This window comes from Liolophura sinensis, chromosome 1 (assembly GCF_032854445.1).
Source record: "Liolophura sinensis isolate JHLJ2023 chromosome 1, CUHK_Ljap_v2, whole genome shotgun sequence".
In the NCBI taxonomy this organism is placed as follows: Eukaryota; Metazoa; Mollusca; class Polyplacophora; order Chitonida; family Chitonidae; genus Liolophura; species Liolophura sinensis.
In genome coordinates, this window is record NC_088295.1 from 45410299 (window position 1) to 45420151 (window position 9853).

At 39.3% G+C, this 9853-nt stretch overlaps 1 protein-coding gene across 1 annotated transcript; it reads left to right on the forward strand.

Annotated features, from left to right (window-relative positions):
• Positions 1-2568: 2568 nt before the first annotated feature.
• Positions 2569-9172, forward strand: LOC135478150 (general transcription factor IIE subunit 1-like). Its single transcript, XM_064758425.1, has 5 exons — positions 2569-3144; positions 3711-3899; positions 5041-5260; positions 5905-6121; positions 6943-9172. The coding sequence occupies exons 1-5, from the start codon at positions 2687-2689 to the stop codon at positions 7113-7115; spliced, it is 1257 nt and encodes a 418-aa protein (XP_064614495.1). The 5' UTR covers positions 2569-2686; the 3' UTR covers positions 7116-9172.
• The last annotated feature ends 681 nt before the right edge of the window (positions 9173-9853 follow it).

The following is a 9853-nucleotide window of genomic DNA, read 5'->3' on the forward strand; positions in this document are numbered from 1 at the left end:
CAGTTGTACACTAGTTGAAATCTACAAGAGCATCCGCATGCTGCTCGAAACTCACAAGACCATCTTCCGCATGCTTCATAAAACTCACCAGGCCATAAGCATGCTTAACACAATTCACCAGACCACCGACATTCTTCACACAATTCACCAGACCACCCACATTCTTCACACAATTCACCAGACCACCCACATTCTTCACACAATTCACCAGACCACCCACATTCTTCACACAATTCACCAGAGTATCCACATTCTCCACAAAACTTGCCAAACCCTCTGCATGCCACAAGTTCCCGGTACTATTCGGTTAATTGCCACAATACTGTACGGTTGCTGTGAACATGGCCATAGAATATGCTGTATACCCCCATGCTATGAAGTACTGTATTTGATTTATTTATTTATATGATTGGTATTTTACGCCGTATTCTTACGCCGTCACTTCTACGACGGCAGCCAGCATTATGATGGGAGGAAATCGGGCGAATCCCACGATCATGCTCAGTGTAAAGAATCAAATACAAAGCAATCCCATACGGTAATGAGCCGAAAGGTCTCCATGCAGTACTACATGTTTACTGTGATTCTCCACAGCGAGAGGCCAAATGGTACTGTGCAACAAACGTACCGTATTGTACGCAATCGCTTAGTCCCGGGCGCCGGTCACAAACTACCACGTGGTTGTTTTGCGGAACCACGTGGCTTATAATTGTGTATATACCGTGTTGCAATGTCGTAGCGACCTGAAATTGACACAAATAGAGAATCGCGTGAGCAGCTGCTGTACAGTATATTGCGCTGTTTTTTTTAAAGACGTGCTTATGTCCATGCTAGTCTCCTGTCTTGTCTCTTATGGCAAATAAAAAAAGACCACTTTCACTAGTATAATATTAGATATTCTAGTATAATGTTAAATGAGTAACACTGTTTTTACAGTATTTACATTTTGTATTTATTTTCTTGGGCAAATACTTGGCCTATGGCGTATAAACTTGAGCTATCTGACAAAAAAGAACAAATACAAAAAAGAAAAAAGAAAGAAAAAAAAGCTACATAAAATATGATCTTATGTCCATTAATTCTTCCAGGCCATAATATAGTGTCATTTTCAAGTAATAAATTAACTAAATGGACACGATATTTGTTTTAGCTGTTCTTTGTAATTTTTCATGCAATCTATTGCACTTGTATGTAGGCCTAATGAAGACTGAATTAACTGATTGGATTTTTTTTTTTTTTTTTTTTTTGATTGGTGTTTTACGCCGTACTCAAGAATATTTCACTTATACGACGGCGGCCAGCATTATGGTGAGTGGAAACCCGGGGGAAACCCACGACCATCCGCAGGTATCTGCCAGACCTTCCCACATACGGCCGGAGAGAAAGCCAGCATGAGCTGGACTTGAACTCACAGCGACTGCATTGGTGAGAGACTCCTGGGTCATTACGCTGCACTAGCGCGCTAACCAACTGAGCCACGGAGGCCCCTAACTGATTGGATTTATGACTGTTTATTCAATGTGGAAAATTTGTTGTCGACACATGCCTTATGCTTCCTGATTAAGCGATTTTTTTTCCACAAATATTCAAGACCTTAAACTTTCTGACAGATATGTGGAAAGGTAGATGACTTTCTTACCATAGCTTGTTAGAACACGGGAGGTAACAAAGGCTCAGGTTAATACGTATATTTGGATCCTCGAAGGTTGTAGGTTTCCTGCGGCGCAATGGGTGTAAGTCCCAAGGGCGGGGAAATCATAATAAATAGCAGGATTTGGAAGAAGTAGCTTACGCATGTAGCTAGGAAGTGGATATTAAGGTTCGTTTTGAATATTTTACTGCCACAATGTATGTGTTTCTTACGGATACGGTAACTGCGAGTTGTGTGTATCGAATATTGCTCACTCAGTAACCCACATCATCAACAAACGATATCTGCCGTAAAAACGCTTCTTCCAGTTTAAAGAAGTTCAGAATAGTTGACCTGCACATGTAATCAGATGATTGGAGAGTTTCAAGCCAAGAAAATGTAACAATAACGTAAAACTAACCAAGATGAAAAGAAAATGCTGCTGTAAAATTCTTTAAATTCGTTTTGATTAACATCTCTTAATCCCAGGTCTGATCTCCATGTCTTTTATTCCGGGGTGAAAACTACGTACCTCTCAGTGAAAACCACAAACGCCTAGAATAAGCCTAAACTACCATAAATTTGGTCCTGAGGTAAACGATAAAGCCAAATTGCCAAGGAATCGGTGCCATTCAGTCTGTTGTTCCATTATGGCAACGTGCCACTGTCTAAGACCAATGTTTCCAAACAACCAAAATATTACTTTTGGTGCTGAAACTTCTACTTTCCAGTAGGATAGGCCTGTTTCCTATCTTTCAGACAAACCTGAAAAACTTTTCTAGGATGAACAAAACTCAAGATCAGAGACAATCTGCAACTTAATTATGGAAAAAATTTTAGGTCATTTACAGTGTAAACATGTTTACAGACATATATCTGTAATTTCCTATGTTTTTTTTGTAACAGGTTTTGGGAGAGATCTGGAAATGTAGGGAAATGTAGGGACAAGCAACCAGGTGTAGACACTGTAAAAGTAGGACGAGTGAGCAGAAAGTGGTGACAAAGCTGCAAAACTGGGAGGTGAGCAGGAGGTGTAGGCACAACTGCAGAAATAAGATGAGTGAGCAAGAGGTGCAGACAGAGGTGCCCGGGGCCCTCAAGAGACTGGCTCGTTATATCGTCAGGGGCTTCTATGGCCCCGAACATGCGGTTATTATAGACATGCTGGTGAGAAATCCATGCGTGAAGGAAGATGACCTGATGGAGCTTCTGAAACTAGAACGTAAACAGTTACGTGCTTCCTTGAACACGCTGAAAATGGACCGCTTTATCAAGTCACGCATGAAGATAGAGACGGCAGAAGATGGGAAAAACTCCAAACACAACTATTACTTCATAAACTATAAGATATTTGTGAATGTGGTCAAGTATAAACTGGATCATATGCGGCGGAAGATTGAGCTTGAGGAAAGAGACAACACAAGCCGAGCATCGTTTAAATGTCCATCATGTGAAAAGACATTTACAGATTTGGAGGCAGATCAGCTGTATGATCCGATGACAGGTTCATTTTGGTGAGATACAAATGTCTTATATCCGTACCAAATAGTATTACAAATTTATCACTTTATTTGATTAATTTTAAGTCTATCAAGGACAAAGAAAGATTCTTGAACTGAAAATATTATGTGCACTTAGTTTCCTTGTCTGTGTAAAAAATGGGAATGAAGGGGAATAACTCTAACGTAATGCACACTGATGATTACCTCCCCTTTACCATATGATAATAGTACTTCCTTCACAAGTCAAGTGCTGTCGCACTGCTTGTTATATAGGTATTCGGTACTTCACAGTGATTCCCACTCTTATGTACCTGTTGACTATAGCTACTTGTAAGCTTGCTTTTCCTATCATTTAAGACCTGTTCTCCTCAAGTCACTCAAGTCTGTTTCGTATATTGCATCCAGATGATATGATTTGTAAAATGCTACATTAACTGGAAATAGCACATCACATTGTCATTTGACGTGAAATTTGATGAGTTGGATTAAAAAATTGCAGTGTGAATGTGACTTCACATCTACTTTTTCTAAACTAAGGCACATAATTAATTCCCCTGACTGTGCATGTTTATTTTCAGCTGTACATTCTGTAGAACAGAGGTAGAAGAGGATGAAAGCGCCATGCCTAAAAGAGATGCACGTATGATGCTGGCAAAATTTAATGAACAGATTCAGCCATTGTGCGACCTGTTGATAGAGTGTGAGGGAGTAACACTGGCACCCTGGATATTAGAACCTGAACCAACAGACATGCGACCATTGTTACAGTAAGACAGGAAATCAGTTTATGCCATTTGATGTTAGAGTCCCTAAATGACATTAATTCCAGGCACATGAACTATCATGAGCCACTATTATTTACTTCAAGTATGTCGAAGAAAGGAATAGCTACATGGTAAAAGTTTGCCCTTCAGTCGTAACGTCACAAAAGTAGTGGGTTCAGGCTCATTCTCAGACAGGGAATTTTTTACAGTGCCCAGCTTTTGCCTTTGTTGGTTTCTAAATTGATCAGTGGTGCTCTCCAGTCAGACTTGCTTGAAGTTTGGTGAAAACGGCTTGCTATGCACCATTATGACATGTCACATCTGGAAAGTTTAGCAGTAACTGGGCCAAGGTCAGTGGTTTATTCCACCCATAAAGCCTACCACTATCATATTAGTGAAAAATAAAAGGATGACTTTAAGTAATAAAAGAAAAATTTAATTTAACTCAAGGTTTAACTAGCCCAAAATTTTGTGACCTCATTAATATAATTAAAGATATACGGCATAGAGAGTAAAACAAGAGCAGACACGACTGTGTGATAGCTGGCAAACGGTCACACATCACCGGTGAAATAAGGCCTCTTGTCAGTTTACCTCACTCAGGGTTTTATTCTAACTGTTTATGTAAATGCAATTTAAACACCCCCAAGCACCATGGCTTAAGCAGAATTAGGTACAAAAAATTTTTGAAAATGCAGTAATGTTAATCGCAATTTATTAAATGTCACTGGTCTAGAATTACTCAAAATGCTGTGTTGTCATCACATTAAACATACAATCACATTAAAACACCAAAAAGACCAATAACACCAAAAGTCAGTAAGTAAAGAAATACATTAAGTTACCAAGATATGTTATTAATTATCTTATATTCTTCCTGAATGTACATGTGTTACACGCATCTTCCATCATTGATGTAGTACGTGTGTTATTTACAGGTATCATAATATACGAAATTCATGACTCTCAGTTAAGTCCTTTATGTGTTTAGCTGAAGTCTCCTACAGTCGAGCTGTGTGTTAAGCCTTGCTGCCAGGTTGTAAAAGTATTTGAATGGTCATTAAAGAAGTTTGTGTGGCTTTGAATGCTCTGTTCCGCTAGCCATGAGCTCCTAACAAATAAATGACTACTTTCTCTCTTGAAGCCGATCTAAGGGTGGAGGCTCTAAACCACCAGACGGATCAACATGGAGTGGAGATTCTTCACGTAACAGAGGCTTTGGTACGACAGAAAACACTGTCACTGTGACAGTCAAGGCAGACGGGAACTTGTCTCCTAGTAAAGACGTCAATGCTCCCAAAGCTGTGCCCGACTGGATTAAGAAAAGTACAGTATCGGGGGTGCCCATGGAGCAGGAGAAAGCGGTTAGTATTGATACTGCAAACCTTCAGTATCGTACAGTCATCATAGTTCTAAATTCTGTGCTCTGTGAACGGTTCATGGCGTAGACACTTGTCTGCCAACCACTATAATACATGAGGTGTTAATTCGTAAAGGTGTTTACCGTGGAGGCAATTTTCCTTGCTCTCACCTATTTTGTTTTTTTTTGAAAAGAAGCAGTCAGTGGTGTTCAAGTGACTGTTTGCACAGTTAAATGCTGAATGAAGATAACTTGTCTACTACCAGTGGGAAAGTGGGTTAGTGACTTGCCAATAGCACCTCTAAGTGGTCTTCCCTGGGCACTCCAGTTTTATTCATCTTTAATGGCATTCTCACACATAGTATTAAGTCAGTAGAAAATGTTTATATATTATGAACAAGTACCCTTTTTCACCCCTGACACAAATAGAAAAAAAACATTCAAGTGGCTCTAGTCTGTAGTTTGGAAACCTCCAATTGACCACAGTGTCTTCAGTTTACTTTGTACCCCGTTGAAATAATAATTCAAGTTGGAAGAATATTAAAGCATGTAAGCAATTAAAATCTTCTACCAATCAGAGCTATTAATATTTTAGAACTTGTAGCATGAAATATAGCACATTTCCCAAATATGACTTCTTCTCTTTAGGTTGAGAGTACCCTCGAGCCGAGTACTAGCTCCTCCTGGGGAGATACTGGTAAACAGGAGACCAGAGATGACATCATGAGAACCTTGCTGGTACATGAACGGAAGGCCGCAGCTGTGAAGATCCCAGGAGCTGGAGGAAGCGATGATGAGAGCTCCACCAGCGAGTCTGACCAGGAAAGGCCTCTGTCCATGCCCACTCTGTCAACCTCAGCTACAGGTGAGTCACATTTCTGTCCATGCCATAGCTTTACCCAGATTTTGAAATCAGGGTGTCTCATTTTCAACTTTTCTCCTATTTTCCCTGTCTATTTCCCCCCATGTAAATTCTGTCAGAATAGGATGTCTCAGTGAATTTCCCTGATTAAACCTATGGTCCTTGTCCAATCCATCAAACCTCAGCTACAGGTGAGTCAAAGTGTCTGTCCAAGAATATTGTGTCAACCTCAGTTACAGGTAAGTCAGGTGTTCTTCCATGCTCATTGTGTCAACCTCAGTTACAGCTGAGTCAGGTGTCTGTCCATGCCCATACTGTAAAGCTCAGCTACAATCTAGTCAGGCGTCTGTCCATACCAACGCTGTCCAGGTGACCACAGAGATGGGATGAGATCAAAAGATTCTACCTTACTTAGAACTGGTGAACTTGCTAAATTTCTCAAGTGTCTTTGCAAGGAATCATTTGTTCTGAGGCCATCACAGTGTATTTCAGAAGGGAAATTATTTACAGTGGCGTGTAGTATTGGTATGACATCACATTAAGTATATCTATTTTCTATATTTGACCTAAACATTTGCCCCCAAAAATGCATTTTTAGAGTCAAAAACATGCCAGATTGGTGCTGAAACAGTTTTTCCTGTAGGATATCATTGGATGATATTCTACAGGAAAAAATCTACTATTCCAGTGATCCCACCTTCTAAACAACCCTTAAAATTCCTTTATGAGGGAAAAAAAAGACCATTTAGAATCAGCCAAAGTGTTCTATAGGTCATTTACAGTGTCTCTACATAAACAAATAAATGGATCTGTTGATGTTGCAGTGGCAGAGATGGAATCTGAGGATGATGATGACAGCACACCCATGATCTCTGTTGGCGGGGTCAAAATCGCCCTGGGAGAGGTCACAGATGAGATCACTGCCAAAATGACCCCTGCAGAGAAGGAGGAATATATTCGCCTATCCAAGGAGATGTACGAGGACATGTATTTGTGATTTCTGCTGGCATGGCAGAAATTTTTTCTACAAGAAGATTGTTTTGCGAAATTCCAGATTAAGCAGGATTTTGTGCGATATGCATCTAGGATTTTTGGTAGAAATGTATTGTGGCAGAGTTTTCTGGTGAATAAGCAAGTATTTGTTCAAGATTATATGGTGCTTTGAAAGATGATGATGTGTTTGTGAAAAACTGTTATGTTCTTTATAGCAACAAAGTAATTAGGAGCAAAGAAGTGTGAGCTGGTACAAATTGTAAGTGTAGAAAAACCAGAAGCATTCAAAGAACATGTTCATTTTGTATATAAATATACAACTTTTATTTTTGGTTCAAAACAGAAGGCATGTTTCAAACATTGATAAACAGCAGAATGTAACAACAAAATCAGGCTTCATACTCTGTAAAGAGCCAAAGGGAAGAAAATACACATAGGCACACTTATTGTGAATGCCCTTGAAACATAATGAAAACTGAGACAAATCAAGCTTCATGAATTCTTTAATAGCCTGGTTGCATGAAATGATGGGTATAGAATTCTGAGACAGAAGATATTACCATTATACAGTTACCATTGTAAAGTTAGGGTGTGTTTTACGTTTCGTCAGAAGACACTTGCCTGTCTTTTCGACTTCCTTGTCATGGAATTGTGAAAGCTTTACTTTAAAAAGGGTGCTTTTATACAAGTTTTGTGGACAAACAAGCTGTAGTACCCATGAGTTGTCTCCCATATATCATCCTTCACAGACCACTTCACCAGCATTCCGCGTCGTCTCGTCATAACGGAGGTAATATGTACAATGAATTATAATGAGCATAGATGTCTTGGGTTGTTTTCTTGAAGTAAGTTATGACTTGCCATTGCCTTGTGTTGATGTGTAGAACCAGAAGTACCTTAGTAGATAGAAGTATACTGTATGTCAAGCTGTCATAGTACATGTAGTCTTTATCCACGTACTCCAATACACATCGATTGGTCCTTTCCATCACGAAAGCAACAGATTTTACGTTTCCCGCTCACAAAATCATGTAGCTTTGTTTCATTGGTGTTACTTCCAGAAAGAGTAAGCACTTCTCACGTACCACAGCTCATGTCGGCTCAAATTTCCGTCTTGGAGGCTTGCCAAATATCTGGTTTCGCCATGGTTTCCTGTTTCCCTCACCCACATGAACACTCGGGCATATGTTGTGTTGTTTCACACCCAACCTTGTATGTCATTTTGGTCTTGGTGACAGTAAAAAGTAGGGCTGTTCATGTCGTCTTACATAAAGGTTGCTAGAGATGAATTTCACATGAATATCATCGACTTTGTCATACAAATTGACCTCATTGTGATTTGAAATGAGTGTTAATATTCTTCAGTATTCTCCATAGGTCAATCTAGATACTCTGATGTACTCTACCAGTGAGATTAGTTTCGTAAAAGTGAATTATTATTGAATATGTATGAATATGCATCAAACACCAATCTCTCATATCCCATATGTACTCGGGTCATGCATAGTGAGGCACAACATACAGTAAGATATATTTATATAGATGAAATTATCTGAAGTATCGGCAGTCCGTCTGAAGTAACAAAACACTAACCCAATTCAACGGTGTATATAAGAGTGCGTGTTGAGATTGTCGCAACCAATTATCAGACGTGACAAGACCGTCACAATTCAGTGGCAAGAAGACACCATTATTGTGTTCGGCATAATTATTCAAACGCTGTTTCATCGTCTTTGGTGATCTATGTAGTGAACTGGCTTAGTGACACCGAATCTACGCAGTTTACAAAAGCACATCACTTACATGTATTTTCTAGAACGACTGGTGAGAAAGGGTCCATACTTCTTCAATTGAAAGCCATGGACCGGATACTTTCATTGAGCACAATTTACATATATATTTGACTCTCGTCTGACCGTCCTATCTCCTGAACCTGAAGCCACACGAACAGCTTATTGGAAACTAAATGGAGGGAGGCATGGAAACCTGAAGACAATATACAGCCCTGTGACCACCAAAAGCATGTTCTCGGTAAAACAGAGAGAGACAGTGGACAAATTCTAACACTGGGATTAACACCAGGTTAACACCATCACGATTTACAGGGTTTTTAGCACCAGATAGGAAAATTTCGCCTGGCCCATTTTGACTGAATTCTATTACTTGGAAGAAATTTGTTCATCAAGTTTGTCAGTTCTTGGAATGACATTAAACAACCATTGCTTTCACTTTCAGGTATAGTAAGAAAAAATATTTCTACATATACGACTATACCAGAGATTTTTGGCCAAAAATCGATCAGTCCAATCGAATTGTTGCAATATTACTTTAGAATACTCCAAATAATTACGTTTCACAAAAACATCCGACTCGACTGCGCGCGATACCTTTCAAAATAGGTACTAAAGCTCCTAAACTTTTTAGAGCCGATAGCGGTTTTCAAACTTAAGCATCATTTTAAGGCGTTAAATAGTACAGGTATGATTGTGATATTTAAATACACAAAGCTTACCTTTTTAATACGCTAAACTGTTTACCAGTCATCCTATAATTATTAGGTCCTAAATGTGAATATGCCCCAAAACAGTTCACTTTACTTGCTTCAGGGTTACACAGTTTGTTGTATGCATGCATGGTTAGACCATCTTGTGCGTGGCTAAACAAAAACATTTCTTATGCTGGTGTCAGCAAAGCCATTATTTTCAGGGGACAAAATCATTCCTAGAACCATTGGGCGTGTAG